Consider the following 17,894-nt stretch of genomic DNA (forward strand, 5'->3'; position numbering starts at 1 on the left):
GACGATATGTTGATACGGTTGTCGACGATTCGGCATCATTGACTATTCGGTTTTGGTGATTCGGGGTTGTCGTTGACGATCTGTTGTCGTGGACTGTTCGGTTGATGATTCGGTTGTGGTAATTCAGAATTGTTGTTGTCGTTGACTGTTAATTGTTACGTTGATACGTTGATTCGGTGATCGTGGTTCGGAGGTCGATGAGTGCTCGTTGATTCTTCGTTGTTCGGTTAGTAAGCTAATATTAAAGGAAAATATGTACACCCTCAAAAACATTGCTTCTGTAACATATACCCCAAATACATTTTGTTTCAAGCATATATATTTTCAGGCTTGGTCCAAACAAAATATTGTTTGTGTTGTTCAAACATATTATGTTTCACCTTAGGGCATACATTGGTAGAAAAAAATTTTAATGAAATTTTCTTTGTGTGGATATATTTCTAAGGTGCCAATTGGTTACTTCCATTATATTACTTGCAGCATACCCTCTAGGTCTCTCTTTCTAAACACATATATGTTTATAGGCTATTTCAAAATTAATATATCTTTGCATGTAAGCATATTATATTTAGAAACATTTTATGTCCCAAACACAATATGTTTTAACATATTAACATATATGTCCCGAACATGTTATGATAGTTTATGAACATTATATGATTGCACTTAAAAATATTGTGTTAAAAAATTTGAATTCCAAACATATAATTTTTACACCCAAACATATGAAAAACAATCTTTGTCGTCCGTGTAGGAGCAAGCTAATTGTCGACATTTAGTGTGGAAGCAAGCTAAGTGACAACACACCAAATGCAGAAGGAAGCTACGGACACAAGCGAATGCGTATGGGGTGAATTCCTATTGATTAGACGGATCTATGCCAAGTGTCTTGTCCGTCTATTGGAATTTTGCCTACACGGTTGAAAAAGACTGTTTTTCATATGTTTGGCTATAAACATTATATGTTTGGAACACAAATTTTTAAACACAATATTTTTGAGTGCAAGCATATAATGTTCATAAACTAGCATAACATGTTTGGGACATATATGTTAGAACATATTATGTTTGGGACATAAAATGTTTGTAAATATGATATGCTTGAATGCAAACATATATTAATTTAGAAATAGCCTATAAACATATATGTGTTTAGTAGCTTGGAGCGCTATTTAACAGGTAGCGATATTGAATTAAGTTGGTGGTTGTTGCTTGTTATTACAAAATTAACATTTTATTTTTCCTTGAGCAATTGATCAGCTACTTCTTTGATCCTTACAAACTGTGTGGTCCGCTGTTCGAATCCCCGTCCGGCAAAAGGTAAAATTAAAATAAAAAAAATCATAAAATTGAATAATTTCTTCTACAATGTTTGTATTACAGAAAAAGGTGCTAAGAACTAAAAAATCTCGTGGAAGTGAGAAAGATGTCGGGGAATATACAATTGGGCAGAAACAAAATTTTGAGCATTCAGGTCGAAAACCTATGTTGTTAGCACCTATATTACCTGTTTATTTTCATAATTCATTATGATTGTAAATATATAAATAAATAAATAAAATTTTGAGCACAATATTGTTTGGGAGAATTTTTTTTAAGCATATAATATTTTTGGGTGCTAAATGCTTCCAAACATATTATATGGTCACATAATAACATATTGTTTTTTGGAAGACAACATTATTGAATTTGGATGCAAAAATACAAAATGTTTGGAACTTAGACTACCCAAACTTATATTGTTTAGACCAATATGCTTTCAAACATATTATATATTGTTAGAGATCAAACATATAAATGTTTGGGCAATACCCAAAAATGTATATGCTTGAAGCAAAATATGTTTGGGAGTATATGTTACAGAAGCGATTTTTTGTGAGGGTGTACTCATTAAAAAGGCTGGCCTTATGTAGTGAAAACATAGTCGGCGTTGAGTGATAAAGTGCTATAGTGGTAGGCACAGTGAATCACAGTAAGTATACGTAGAGGAGGTGTAAAACGATTATTACACTAATCACAATAAGTGAGGGTGCGAAAATAAAAAACTTATATCTGAGTATCATGTCGTAGTGGGAAATAGTATACACGGGCGAAGTGTAGTATTTCGAACCATTACACATTGCTCTGCAAAAGAGCTCAAATCATTTAACAAAGAATGAAGAATTGCTAGATTAATTGTATTCCTTTAATTTACCCATAGTAAATGACAGAGAATTTTAAAAATTCTCTCAGAGTACAAAATTAGATTAATAGTACGAAGATGGAATAGTAATTTTTTTTTTTGGGAAAATAGACAGTTCTAGGTTGCATTTTTTCATTTTTTTTTTGTGAATAAAACCCCCAGCAAATATATATTGACTACATTTATTCGGAAAAATTTGTGGAGCGAAATCTAATAAAAAAGTAGTGAAAGGCAATCATTTTAACATTGTTCTCTTGAAAGTTTCTATTACATAGATGGATCATTAGTGTCAAACGCTGTTTAACAATTCCCAATATTAGGAACAAACGAAGAAATTAATCATAAATGTTAAGATTAGAATATTTATGATGCATCATACGATTTATAAATAAATTAAAAATTTAATTCTACATATTATTACAAGTTTTATACGAGCTAGTTGGACATAAGATTTAAAAAGATGGTTCAGTTTAGGAGGAATAGTTCTCGTGTACAGTTTCCACAAGGAGTTAGCATATAAAGGGTGATACGGTCAAAATTTGGTCCATATAAACTTGACGTATTCCTTTCAATTTTGCATTTAAAAAACCTGAACACCCCTCATTTTGAAGGTGTGTGTGTGTAGAATGTTGCTCCTATTTTGATTTTGGAATTCACTCTTCAGTTGTCAAAATTCCGTCCAAGCAAGAAGAGCAGCGTATCAAAATTTTGCTTGCGCATCGCGAAAATCCGAGCTACTCGCACGCAAAGCTGGCAAAATCGCTAAAAGTTGCCAAATCAACCGTTACAAATGTAATTAAAGTGTTTGGGGAACGTTTATCGACAGCCAGGAAGTCTGGATCGGGGGGAAATCGAAAACCGGAAGCCGCTGAGACGGCAAAGAGAGTTGCCGGTAGTTTCAAGCGAAACCCTAACCTTTCTCTCCGAGATGCCGCAAATAAGCTGGGTGTATCGTCTACAAACGTGCATCGAGCCAAAAAACGAGCCGGACTATCGACTTACAAGAAGGTAGTGACTCCAAATCGCGATGATAAACAAAAAATGACGGCCAAAGCGCGATCCCGGAGGCTGTACACGACGATGCTGACGAAGTTTGACTGCGTGGTAATGGACGACGAAACCTACGTCAAAGCCGACTACAAGCAGCTTCCGGGACAGAAGTTTTATACGGCAAAAGGAAGGGGAAAGGTAGCAGATATTTTCAAGCACATAAAACTGTCAAAGTTCGCAAAGAAATATCTGGTTTGGCAAGCCATCTGTACCTGTGGCTTGAAAAGCAGCATTTTCATAGCTTCCGGGACTGTCAACCAAGAAATTTACGTGAAAGAGTGTTTGAATAAACGTCTGCTGCCTTTCCTGAAGAAACACGGTTGTTCCGTACTGTTTTGGCCGGATTTGGCATCTTACCATTACGGTAAAAAGGCCATGGAGTGGTTCCCAAGGACAAGAACCCTCCCAACACGCCAGAGCTCCGCCCAATTGAGAAATACTGGGCTATTGTCAAGCGGAACCTAAAGAAGACCAAAAAAACTGCTAAGGACGAGCAGCAGTTCAAGGCAAACTGGCTTTCTGCGGCGAAGAAGGTGGACAAGGTGACTGTACAAAATCTGATGGCAGGTGTCAAGCGTGAGGCCCGGCAATTCGGATTTGGAAAAGCGAAAGCCTAACTGAATATTTTCCTGAATTTTATACTAATTGAACTTGAAAAAGAAATTTAATTTGATTTTTTAAATAAACCATTTCACCGATTTACACGCGTTTTCCCTTGACCAAATGTTGACCGTATCACCCTTTAAGACCCAAAATGAATCATCCCCCACAAGAGAGAGAGAGAGAGAGAGGCCGCACTCCCAAACTAGATATAAAAAATTAGTTTGATATGTCGGATATTATTCAATTAATTTAGAGGGCTTTATATTCACATTGATTGTTTTCTTTCTAATAACACTTCCCAATTAATTCCATTAGCAATTAAAAATAATTTGTATTCACAGTACAATAAAATATTGTATATATATATATATTTTTTTTTTGCAGTAAACAAATATATAATAGTAATCAAATGACGGTAACATGTTAATTTAATATTGTTGCATAATAATCAGAGTACTTCTGTTTTTTGCGTAAAATCACTCTGAAATAAAAAAAAAATAATTAAAGTAATTAAAATGCAAAAAAAAGAAACAAATTAAAAGATGCCTATAAATCTCCTATGAAACGTTCCATACACCCAAAGAAATTTATTAGTAGACGCATGAAAAAAGTGTGCTGAAAAAAGAAAGCCGTCAATGTTTTCTGAAATAACCAATATTGTTTGCTATTTTTTAAGCTCGCTGGTACTAAACCATGTTTTAGTTGAAATAAACAAGAAAGTTATACTAGAGGCTATGGTAACACAAAAAAATAATAATAATTATGGTTTGATATTTTCATTATTTTCAATTATGGTCATTCCGAAAACCGAAATATTTATCAAATTAAAGCATAACAGCAAAAGAAATGTTTGCTGATGACATTTAGGAGCTATTTAGGATATTAGAGGGCAGAAATATAAATAAAAAAAATTTTTTTGGTTCTTGAAAATATGTTGGGTAAATTGTTTTTGTTGTTTTCGTTCAGTCGTTTTGTTTTTAAATGCATTTATCATCTGTGATGCGCATTTAGACTGATTGTCTGTACGAAGTACACATAGTGTACCGTAGTACATGTAATGATATAATGGCATTATTTATTAGCCTATTATTACTGGTTATTTTTATTTCCATACACCATAAAAATAACCAGTAATGAAAATGTTGTCCAAAATGGTTGGGAAGACAGCTGTTTCGGATTTCCACATCCTCATCAGTTCCCTTTATTGGACGATCTACTGATCTCAATTATTAGACTATGTTGGTAAGTCTTTCTTCTATTGCAAAGAACGAGCTTAAGCAAATCCAACATGTTCAAAAAAAAGGAATGCAGTAGAAAACATTTTCACTTTCCAACTACACCACTCCAGTACGTTGCAACTGATTTACTGGAGATTGAATGCCATGCAATGACATTCGATGGCCGTATGCTGCCTGTTTCCATTGTTTTTGTTGTTTTCGTTCCGACTTCTATTTTTAGCAAACATTATTCTATAAGTGTAGAAATTTCAATAACGTTCATAGACCTTTTTAAGCATCATTTAATGCATTATTAAATCCACTTACAATATCAAACCTATTGCCACGATGAAAAGACATGCATTGACAATGTTGAAGAATCCCGGAAATGTTTCTAGAGTTGATCGGTAAATAATGGTGTACAAAGGTGTTGCCACAAATGGTATAAAGGCTTGCAAAGCACTGATGAATGAAAATATCTTCCCTTGAATATACAAACAAAAAAATGTGAATTTTTATTTACATAATAAAAAATAGTTATATACACAATCAGAAAAAAAAAAACAAATAATAATTGTGAATGCAGGTAATTCAACTATACTGAAAAATTACCCTAGCGCGGTTTTAAGCGGTAACATGTCCCGCCAGAAAGTATGCCAAGAAATTTTTCTTTAGTGAGCTGAGATACCAATTTCAAGGAGTGATTTTCGATTAAATAAAAGTTAAATAAATATTAGATTCATTAAGATATAGTTTGAACAATATGATTTCACAGATTTGTGTAAAAACAAAAAACGGTTGCCACAGTTAATAGAATTCTACACAAAATGCTTCATGTTTCGATAGATTTTGCAAATTATTCCTCTCGAACTAAGAGGTACAAATTTTCTATAGAAATAAAAAGTTAATAAAAATTTCTATAGAAATAAAGATTTGACAAAATAAATTTTTGAAATAAAATTTTGGCAAAATTTTCTATAGAAATAAAATTTTGACAAAATTTTCTATAGAAATAAAATTTTGACAAAATTTTCTATAGAAATAACATTCTGACAAAATTTTCTATAGAACTAAAAATGTTGACAAAATTTTCTATATAACTAAAAATTTTGGCAAAATTTTCTATAGAAATAAAATTTTGACCAAATTTGCTATAGAAATAAAAGTTTAACCAAATTTACTATAGAAAAAAAAATTTGACAAAATTTTCTATAGAAATAAGATAAGGACTAAAATTTCTATAGAAATAAAAAATTTTGTGTAGCAATAAAATTTTGACAAAGTTTTCTATAGAAATAAAATTTTGACCAAATTTGCTATAGAAATAAAAGTTTAACCAAATTTACTATAGAAAAAAACTTTTACAAAATTTTCTATAGAAATATAATTTTGACAAAATTTTCTATAGAAATATAACAGGTTGACTGATAAGTCCCCGGTCTGACACATAGATGGCGTCGCTAGTATTAAATGCATATTATTTTTATATAGTACCAACCATGGCTGAACAAGAAGGTTAAATCATATGATTACAATTTTTTTATTTCGACAAAATTTTAAGATGGCAAAATCATATGTTTATGGTGATTGCAGCTCTCCAAATGACACTGCATAGCAAATGCATCTCAAAAAAACTCGCGCATTCATAGCTGGAGAATTGTTCAAAGATGACTTGAGTATCTTGATAACATATTCCAGACCCAAAATAACTCCACATCAGTTTTTAAACTGCATCATAAACTGTTTTTATTTATAGATGGCGAAGACCCCTTTCACTGACTTACATTCTTAACTTTAGTGGGTATTATAGTCTTATTTGTCTCATATCGGCGTTCCTCGGATGAATTATCCACTTCACAATCACTCATAGTTGACGCAATTAAATTTGAACCTTTATTTTTCTCTGATTTGAATTATTTTTTTCAGGACAATTGAAAGAATAAATAATTGCCACTTTTACCAATGCCATACGATTCTTTTATCAGCTGATTTTGACTTCTTAAAATTGTAAACAACATATTGAAATTTGTTGTTTTTGTTATCGTGATTCAACCTCCTTATTCAGCCATGGTACCAACCTTCAAATGATTCGTGTCAAAATTTGACGTCTGTAAGTTAATTAGTTTGTGAGATAGAGCGTCTTTTGTGAAGCAACTTTTATTATTGTGAAAAAAAAATGGAAAAAAAGGAATTTCGTGTTTGGATAAAATACTGTTTTCTGAAGGGCAAAAATACGGTGGAAGCAAAAGCTTGGCTTGATAATGAGTTTCCGGACTCTGCCCCAGGGAAATCAACAATAATTGATTGGTATGCAAAATTCAAGCGTGGTGGAATGAGCACGGAAGACGGTGAACGCAGTGGACGCCCGAAAGAGGTGGTTACCGACGAAAACATCAAAAAAATCCACAAAATGATTTTGAATGACCCTAAAATGAAGTTGATCGAGATAGCGGAGGCCTTAAAGATATCAAAGGAAGGTGTTGGTCATATCATTCATCGATATTTGGATATGCGGAAGCTCTGTGCAAAATTGGTGCTGCGCGAGCTCACATTTGACCAAAAACAACAACGTGTTGATGATTCTGAGCGGTGGTTGCAGCTGTTAACTCGTAATACACCCGAGTTTTTCCCTCGATATGTGACAATGGATGAAACATGGCTCCATCACTACACTTCTGAGTCCAATCGACAGTCGGCTGAGTGGACAGCGACCGGTGAACCGTCTCCGAAGCGTGGAAAGACTCAAAAGTCCGCTGGCAAAGTAATGGCCTCTGTTTTTTGGGATGCGCATGGAATATTTTTTATCGATTATCTTGAGAAGGGGAAAACCATCAACAGTGACTATTATATGGCGTTATTGGAGCGTTTGAAGGTCGAAATCGCGGCAAAACGGCCCCATATGAAGAAGAAAAAAGTGTTGTTCCACCAAGACAACGCACCGTGCCACAAGTCATTGAGAACGATGGCAAAAATTCATGAATTGGGTTTCGAATTGCACCCCACCCACCGTATTCTTCAGATCTGGCCCCCAGCGACTTTTTCTTGTTCTCAGACCTCAAAAGGATGCTCGCAGGGAAAAAATTTGGCTGCAATGAAGAGGTGATCGCCGAAACTGAGGCCTATTTTGAGGCAAAACCGAATGAGTACTACCAAAATAGTATCAAAAAATTGGAAGGTCGTTATAATCGTTGTATCGCTCTTGAAGGGAACTATGTTGAATAATAAAAACGAATTTTGACAAAAAAAATTGTTTTTCTTTGTTAGACCAGGGACTTATCAGCCAACCTGTTAATTTTGACAACATTTTCTATAGAAATAAAATGTTGAAAAATTTTTCTATAAAAATACAATTTTGACAATTTTTTTTTTTTAATAAAATGTTGAAAAAATTTGCTATAGAAATAAACGTTTAACAAAATTTACTATAGAAATAAGATAATGACTAAAATTTCTATAGAAATAAAATTTTGTCAACATTTCCTATGGATTTAAAATTTTGTCAAAATTTTCTAAAGAGAGAAAATTTTCTATAGAAATATAATTTACATAATTCTCAATGTTTTTGTGTAAATCGTACCTAGTTCATTAGCTGGAAGCAAATTTGTCAATACAGTCCTTAGCATAGGATTTACAATGGATTTGAAGATACCCAAGGCAATGGCCAAATATAATTGTAAATTTATTGCAGCAAAGCCCTTCATTAAACTGCTGCTGGTTTGTGAAATTAAAGCATAAATGGCCACGTTTAACAACTGCAACTTGAACACCTTCCAAAAAATAAAACATAAATAAATTCATGAATTCCGGAAATATCCAATAACCCACAAACTTACCTTCCTCAACAGCCATACACCTACAATATTACCCACAATGGGCACAAATATACTAACAGTCTCATAGGTGGTAAAATCTTTAACGGTCCATTGAAATTTCTCGCGGACAAATAAATAAAATACGGTCATCGATCCCTCTGATTAAAGCAAAAAAGAAAAAATAAAAAATATTTTTTTTCTCAAAATTTCAAAAATTCCTTACCCACAATAAAGGCACAAGTCAATAAACAACTCACAATCAGTAGTATAACAGAACGTGCCTCATATTCCCTGGGCTTGAAACACGTTTCATACATCGTTTTCAGGTGATTTATATCGAATAAACGTTGAAAACAATTTCTTGTATTCTCGGCTGTTTCATCCAATTGTTCCTGCTGTTGATCTTGATTTTCATGATTTCGTGATGTTGATGCAACTGTCACTGGATTTCCTTGATCTGTATTGGGGTTATTGGTATTGGCAGTTGGAGCAACGGCAGTTCGTTGTATATTTAAACTTTCGGGTATTAAAAATACCACAAATAACGTGGCCCACAATATGCTCAAAGATGATATGAAAAATATCATTGTGGAAGATTCATACGCATTGTAGATGTAACCCGAAGAGAATGAGCCCATCATGAGACCTATATAGATGACAGCTTCATATAAAGTCATTCTAGGAGAGCCAATAGGAAAATAATTAATTTAAATTCCGAAAAGTTATAAAAATCCAATAAAGATTTAAGATTTTGAATTCTTACACTGAAAAAAAAAACGAATTTTTTTGAAAGCAACTTTTATGTATTATTATAAATAAAAATTTCTTTTTTAGTAGGTTTTTATGTTTTATTCTTTTTATTTTTTTATAAATAAAAAGGTTTTTATGTTTATTTAATATTAATTACCTATAAGGTCTTTCCTTAGCAGTGGATACATCGGATATGTAACAAAACGTAGCTACAGAATATGTTACACCATCTCCCAGTAATGATAATGGTATAGTAGGCAGTAAATATAACCATGGATTAATATCATATTTTCCAGATAAGTAGCTTATAAGGCAGGTAAGAGAATAGAAAAGAAAATAACCTAAAATTATATAAAAATTAAACAGTATAAAAGTGTCTGAATAGAGTCAAACAATTTGATAGGTTATAGACTATGTACGAATTATAACTAAGCCTATTTTATTTAACGATTTAGCTTGCACCAACAAGGGAAAGTTACTACTTCTTTGAAAGGGAGAATTTACTCACAAAGGACTTTGACGAAATGGACCATCACGAAAATTAAAATTTTTAAATATACTGCAAATATAGAAAATATTGTCAAAATTTTATTTCCATAGAAAATTTTGTTAAAATTTTATTTCTTTTGAAAATTTTGTCAAAATTTTATTTCTATATTTTGTCAAAATTTTATTTCTATATAAAATTTTGTCAAAATTGTATTTCTATAAAAAATGTTGTTATAATTCTATTTCTAAAAAAAAATTGTAAAAATCTTATTTCTATAAAAAATTTTGCCAACATTTTATTTTTATAGAAAAATTTGTCAAAATTTTATTTCTATTGAAAGTTTTGTCAAAATTTTATTTCTATCAAAAATTTTGTCAAAATGTTATAACTAAAGAAAATTTTGTCAAAATGTTATATCTATAAATATTTTGTCAAAATTTTATTTCTATAAAAATTTTGTCAAAATTTTATTTCTATGGAAAATTTTATCAAAATTTTATTTCTATGGAAAATTTTGTCAAAATTTTATTTGTATAGAAAATTTTGTCAAAATTTTATTTCTGTAGAAAATGTTGTCTGAATTTTATTGCAAAGCTTTATTTTTAAAGAAAATTTTGTCGAAATTTTATTTCTATAGAAAATTCTGTCAAAATTTTATTTCTAAAGAAAATTTTGTCAAAATTTTAGTACTAAAGAAATTTTATTCAAAATTTTATTTCTATAGAAAATTCTGTCAAAATGCTTTTTTTTAGAAAATTTTGTCAAAATTTTATTTCTGTAGAAAATTTTGTCAAAATTTTATTTCTGTAGAAAATTTTGTCACAATTTTATTTCTACAGAAAATTTTGTCAAAATTGTATCTCAAAAAAAACAGAAAATTTTGTTAAAATTTTATTTCTATAGAAAATTTTGTCAAAATTTTATTCCTATAGAAAATTTTGTCAAAATTTTATTTCTATAGCAAATTTTTAAAGAAAATTTTGTCAAAATTTTATTTTTAAAGAAAATTGTTTTAAAATTTCATTTTTATACAGAATTGTATTTCTATACAAAATTTTGTTATAGTTTTATGAAATTTTGTGTAAATTTTATTTCTGTAGAAAATTTTGTCTGAATTTTATTCCAAAGTTTTATTTCTAAAGAAAATGTTGTCAAAATTTTATTACTAAAGAAATTTGTTTTCAAAATTTTATTTCTATAGAAAATTATGTCAAAATTCTATTTCTATAGGAAATTTTGTCAAAATTTTATTCCTATAGAAAATATTGTCAAAATTATATCTCTAAAAAACAGAAAATTTTGTTAAAATTTTATTGCTATAGAAAATTTTGTCAAAATTTTATTTTAAGCATTCCTACCAATTAACTTTTGACGCATGTCTGCTTAAAATCAATTCAATATACTGATCACCACACTTTTATTTTTTTAGCTCATTTAACCCAATTCATTTTGGTTTACTTAAATACTTAGAATTACAACACCTAATATTAACATAAAATTTACTATAAAAGAAGAACCTTTCGATTCATCAGTTGCAAAAACAACAAATATGTGTTGTGTTTTAACTCACTAAATTGACTGGCGCCCAACGTGGGGCAATCGAATTTATATTACTAATAAATTAACTTATACACCAAGTAAATCCATTTTACATTCGAACAAAAAAATGATTAAAGTGGGAAATATATAAAATATGCAACGATGACCACATTAAATTTATAAATGTAAAAAATTTGAAATAAACCAACCTGAGAAAGAGGCTATCAGCAAGGGCTTCCGACCAAAACGATCCGACCAAGCACCAATAAATGAACCACAAAATGCAGGTACGATACTTTGTATTAATGAGTTGGTCATAAAGAAGATCACTGTATACGATTGAACTTCATTTTCTATAGCCTGAAAAGGATACAAAGTAGTATAACATAATTAAATTATTAAAAAATATATATTTAATATAGATAAGAAATATGTAGAATTTTCCAACCACTGAGTTTTAATTTTCTTCGAAAATTTAATCATTATATACATAGAATTCAACTTTCAATTTTGAATACACTCAACATTAATCCTAATAAATGTCGCGAGGACAAGGTGGCCCAGTTGGTACAATTCTACCAAAAACGGTAGATTTCTTACTATTTGGTAGATTGGTAGAATTCTTGATGCTTTGGTCGATTTTGCAAAATATTCGTCTCCAACTAAGAGGTACCTAACAAACTTTTATATAAATATTTTTTTATAGTGTGTTTTTTTTCTATAGAAATAAAATGTTGACAAAATTTTCTATAGAAATAAAATTTTGACAAAATTTTCTATAAAAATACAATTTTGACAAAATTTTCTATAGAAATAAAATGTTGACAAAATTGTCTATAGAAATAAAATTTTGACAAAATTTTCTATAGACATACAATTTTGACAAAAAATCTATAGAAATAAAATTTTGACAAAATTTTCTATAGAAATAAAATTTTGTCAAAATTTTCTATAGAAATAAAATTTTGACAAAATTTTCAATAGAAATAAAATTTTGACAAAATTTTCTATAGAAATAAAACTGTGACAAAATTTTCTATAGAAATAAAATTTTGACAAAATTTTCTATAGAAATAAAATTTTGACAAAATTTTCAATAGAAATAAAATTTTGACAAAATTTTCTATAGAAATAAAATTGTGACAAAATTTTCTATAGAAATAACATTTTGAAAAAATTTTCTATAGAAATAAAATTGTGACAAAATTTTCTATAGAAATAAAATTTTGACAAAATTTTCTATAGAAATAAAATTGTGACAAAATTTTCTATAGAAATAAAATTATGACAACATTTTCTATAGAAATAACATTTTGACAACATTTTCTATAGAAATAACATTTTGACAAAATTTTCTAGAGAAATAAAATTTTGACAAAATTTTCTATAGAAATAAATTTTGACAAAATTTTCTAAAGAAATAACATTTTGACAAAATTTTCTATAGCAATAACATTTTGACAACATTTTCTATAGAAATAACATTTTGACAAAATTTTCTATAGAAATAAAATTTTGACAAAATTTTCTATAGACATAAAATCTTGACAAAAAATCTATAGAAATAAAATTTTGACAAAATTTTCTATAGACATAAAATTTTGAAAAAAATCTATAGAAATAAAATTTTAAAAAAATTTTCTATAGAAATAAAATTTTGAAAAAATTTTCTATAGAAATAAAATTTTGAAAAAATTTTCTATAGACATAAAATTATGACAAAAAAATCTATAGAAATAAAATTTTGACAAAATTTTCTACAGATATAAAATTTTGACAAAATTTTCTATAGAAATAAAATTTTGACAAAATGTTCTATAGAAATAAAATTTTTACAAAATTTCTATAGAAATAAAATTTTTGTAAAATTATATTTTTTTGTTTGGTAGTTTTTTGGTAAATATTTCTCTAAATTTTGGTAGATTAGTTTGGGCTCGTTTGGTAACCGTGCACGGGGACCGTACCGCTATACACCTTGGGATGTTTAAGGCTCACTAATATTTCTGTAACTGACCTTAATATAATCGCTTGCATGTTTTGTTGATAATTTCCGACAATCTGTCACATTATGTTCAAAAATTGTTGTACATGTCTGATAAATGATTTGATTCTTCCATACAGTAGCTGTAATGAAAAATAGGCCACTTTCTTTATAGAACCACTATTATAATTTCGCAATATATTGTATTAATATTACCCGATAAATTATAGGCAAAAACTAAAATTAAAACTGCAGGTTCAACTAAACAATAACGAGCCCTCTGCCATTTGGTTAATCCGGCCATAAATGATACGGAGGAATGATCACTTTGATGTTCTATCGATGGATGATTATCATCTATATATCTTTGTTTATTCTTCGGTATCAATGCCTCACAATCTTCTTCTACGCTATCCATAATTCAATTTTTTTGCGGTCACTTGTGCGGTTTTGTGGTCTACAACAATAAACAATGAACTGAACCGATTGCCAGCTCTATGGTCCAGGCTAAGTTTGTTTATTGTTAAATTCCTGGAAAACACTATGCGACACCAAGCATTTTGAAGAATTATTTTAAAAATTTTGGACAAGGATAGGTTACCGGACGCTCTTGTAAGAGCAAATTTTATGCGATCCGGTTTAAATTTGTTACGTGGTGTTAGTATATACCCTCCAATAAAAATGCAAAAATTGGTTTATATCGATCCATAATTATATATAGCCCCCATATAAACCAATCCCCCAAATTTTGATTGCGGATCCTTTTGAACGAGGAAATTTGATCCGATCCGGTTAAAATTTTTTACGTAGTGTTAGTATATGTCTCCTAACAAACATTTTCATGAATTATTTTAAAAATTTGGACAAGGATAGGATACCGTCACTGTTCATATATCAAAAAAAAAAAAAAAATAAATAAATAAAGAACCTAAATTGTAGGTATAGCCCCCATATAAACGGACCCCCAGATTTATCTTGCGGACGCTCTTGTAAGAGCAAATTTTATGCGATCCGGTTTAAATTTGTTACGTGGTGTTAGTATATACCCTTTAATAAGAATGCAAAAATTGGTTTATATCGATTCACAATTCACAAATTTTGATTGCGGATGCTTTTGAAGGAGGAAATTTGATCCGATCCGGTTGAAATTGTTTACGAAGTGTTAGTATATGCCTCCTAACAACCATGTCATGGTCCATATCGGACCATAATTATATATGTAGGTCCCATATAAACCGAATCCAAAATTTGACCACCGGAGCCTCTTAGAAGAGCAAATTTCAATCTATCCTGTTGAAATTTCGCAATCTAATAGCCATAGCCATTTGAGCCTGAAAAATCGGGCTGCCACTATACCTATCGTAACTTAGAAGTCATATCAAATTTCAACCGGATTGGATGAAATTTGTTCCTCCATGAGGCTCCAGAAGTCAAATTTGGGAATCGGCTAATATGGGGGGGCTACATATAAATATGAACCGATATGGCCCAATTTTTGCATGATTGTTGGAAGTCATATGCTAACACCACGAACCAAATTTAAACCGGTTCGGAAGAAATTTGGATCTCCAGGAAACTCCGGAAATCGAATCGGTTTATATGGGGACTATAGCCCATGCGACCTACAAACTTTCAAGCCGATAGCTTGTTTCGATCGGATTTCAACAGACGGACGGACAGCCGGACGGACAGCCAGACGGACGCTAGATTAACTCATAATATATATGTGAGTCTTAGACGAATATTACGATACTATAGTAGAGGGTATAAAAACAACATACAGTAAAACCTCCCAACCTTGGACACTTAAAAACTGATTCCTCTCAAAAGTGGACAAATTTCGTGGTGGACGTTTGATATAGTATCACATTCAAATTAACATCTCATAAGTGGACATCTCCAAAATGTGGACAAATCGGTCCACTTCTGGGAGATTTCTATGTATTATGAATATGAATTTTATTTGCCCAAAAATAAAGGCATAGCAGCAAATAAAATGTTTGCTAATCGTTTTATGGAACTTATAACGATATTACGGAATATCAAAAAAACTTTTTTTGATTCTTAAATCTTCTTTGGGTAACATTTTAAAAATTAAATACTATTTGTTGTTTCCTCAACTATGAATTACAAAATACCAGACACCAACTGCTATTTTTAACGGACTTTTTTATATGAGTGTATAGTTCTCATTTTCTGCTTTTTCCTGTTTTGGATAGCATTTTTATTATTCCCAATGAACAGTTTTCTTTGTCATCCAAACACTCAACTAGTCTTTTATTGGAAATTTTACCAACATAAATGCTTTTTATTTGAGATAATATATATTTTTCTGGAGCCTAGTGTAAAAAGTATTTTATCACTTCATTATGTTCAAGAATTGAGTCATGGCAATGTATGACTTCTATATAAATAATTCAAACGGGGTATTGCTAATTGAAGTCGGCAGGGACATTGCAGGCACACTCTCATTTTTTTCTCATTTATTAAAAAAATACAACAAAATATGGGCAGATTTAAATTAAAAAAAATCCCCGGATTTATCAGTAAACATTAAGCTCATGGAATGCATTTCAGAAAAAAAAAACTAAACTAGGGGCTATAGTAGCACCATAAAAAAATATTTTAAGTAAGGACGGGAGTGAGTGATGGTAGTGATGGAGTGCGGCGAGAAGTCTAGACGGTTGCTGTGAAAGGTAGCCTCACCCCTCTGAAAATAAATAAATCTATTCATAGAAAAAACATCAACAGCTGATTTTCAGTAAACAATTTTCTGCTAATACAGCATTCTTTTTGGTAAACAAACATTATTATGCATAAGGCAAAGTGACTATGTATCACCAGACACACTGACTCTTGTCTTTCAGCAAACAATTTTTTTTGCTAAAACAGCAACCCAGCTATTTTTCTGCTGATTCGCATAAAGTTATAAATTCACTCCGGTCTTTCGGAGAATTACTGTTGCTGTATGCAAAAACCAGTTGCGTAGAACACATTGGACATCTAAAAACATCAAATTGCCCAAGTGGGGCCCAACTTCCCAGCCGAAGCGGCGGGACTCGCAGACGAGCGTGATGAACGTCATCGTGTTAACCCTGCTGATCCCATATTCAGGGAACGGAATCTAGAGATTAGTAAGATAGTCGACGAACACAAGCGGAACACTTGGTTAGAGCACCTGAAGCAATGTAACTTAGGCACAGGAGCAGATAAGTTGTGGTCAACAGAGCCCTCCCGAACCCCACCACAAGGGATGATGGGGTCGCAGTCACCATTGGCGGCGTGACGGTGACTGATCCGAAGAGATGCGCTGATTTTTCAACCGACAGTTTGTGGAGCATCCCGAGAGTAATAGAGCGAAAAGGAGAGCCACTCGTCGCATACATAGTCTCCGAGCCGATGACACACCACAATTTACCACAGCCGAAGTTACCAATGTCATCAACAGCGCGAAACCATCCAAGGGCAGGGCCCCGACGGAACTCCATTGCTAATGCTGAAGCATCTGGGAATACTGGGAGTTGAGTACCAGACAAGACTCCTTAATTTGTCATTGGAAACACTCATTATACCCGATGTCTGGAATATGAATAGGGTTATTCCACTACTGAAGCCAGGCAAGGATTCGAGTAAAGGTGAATTGTATATCGCTTCTGTCGCCAGTAACCAAGGCACTTGAGTCACTACTCCTCCCCAGCCTTTTGGAGAATTTTCCAGCTGCCCACCATCAACATGAATTCCGTAAGGTAAGGATTCCGTAAGGATTGAGTCTCATATTAATATGTGGTGAAATGGCATGCAAGGCTGCCTCAATCTGCCCAAGCCGTGTCATAGGACGGTCCTCGTGGCACTTGACCTATCGAAGGCATTCGATACGGTCAACCATGCCACACTATACGAAGACATCGAGAATACGTCCCTACCGGCAGGAACCAAGCGTTAGGTTCTGAATTATATGTGCGGACGCCAGTCGTACGTGGAATTCAGGGACAAGAAGTCAAACCCCCATAGAGTTAAACATGGAGTTCCCCAAGGTGGGGTGCTATCTCCGACACAGTCTAATCTCCACCTGTCCTCGATTCCATCCCCTCCTGACGGCGTCGATATTATAAGATATGCAGACGATTGTACAATCATGGCATCCGGTCCCATTGTTGATGACATATTCGATCGATTAAACGTCTACCTCGCTGATCTTACCAGTTATTTCACTGCAAGAAATTTGAGGATATCTCCCACCAAATCGTCAGCCAGACACTATTCACTACAT

General features: G+C 31.8%; 1 protein-coding gene across 1 annotated transcript; it reads right to left on the reverse strand.

Annotated features, from left to right (window-relative positions):
• Positions 1-4,163: 4,163 nt before the first annotated feature.
• LOC142237974 (putative peptidoglycan muropeptide transporter SLC46) lies at positions 4,164-14,102 on the reverse strand. The gene is made up of 9 exons (XM_075309455.1): positions 13,841-14,102; positions 13,658-13,767; positions 11,853-12,003; positions 9,772-9,955; positions 9,088-9,542; positions 8,886-9,022; positions 8,630-8,819; positions 5,380-5,536; positions 4,164-4,316 (listed from the first exon to the last, which is right to left on the reverse strand). The coding sequence occupies exons 1-9, from the start codon at positions 14,040-14,042 to the stop codon at positions 4,259-4,261; spliced, it is 1,644 nt and encodes a 547-aa protein (XP_075165570.1). The 5' UTR covers positions 14,043-14,102; the 3' UTR covers positions 4,164-4,258.
• Between the last annotated feature and the right edge of the window lie 3,792 nt (positions 14,103-17,894).

The sequence above is a fragment of the Haematobia irritans genome, chromosome 5 (genome assembly GCF_050003625.1).
Source record: "Haematobia irritans isolate KBUSLIRL chromosome 5, ASM5000362v1, whole genome shotgun sequence".
Lineage (NCBI taxonomy): Eukaryota > Metazoa > Arthropoda > Insecta > Diptera > Muscidae > Haematobia > Haematobia irritans.

Bases quoted from the DNA above. Each gene is read 5' to 3' on its own strand.
- LOC142237974 (XM_075309455.1), bottom strand. From the start codon at position 14,042: ATGGATAGCGTAGAAGAAGATTGTGAGGCATTGATACCGAAGAATAAA. The intron at 13,768-13,840 runs GTAATATTAATA...TTTTCATTACAG, and splicing joins TTTTGCCTATAATTTATCGG to CTACTGTATGGAAGAATCAA. The intron at 9,543-9,771 runs GTAATTAATATT...TGGCTCTCCTAG, and splicing joins GCTAAGGAAAGACCTTATAG to AATGACTTTATATGAAGCTG.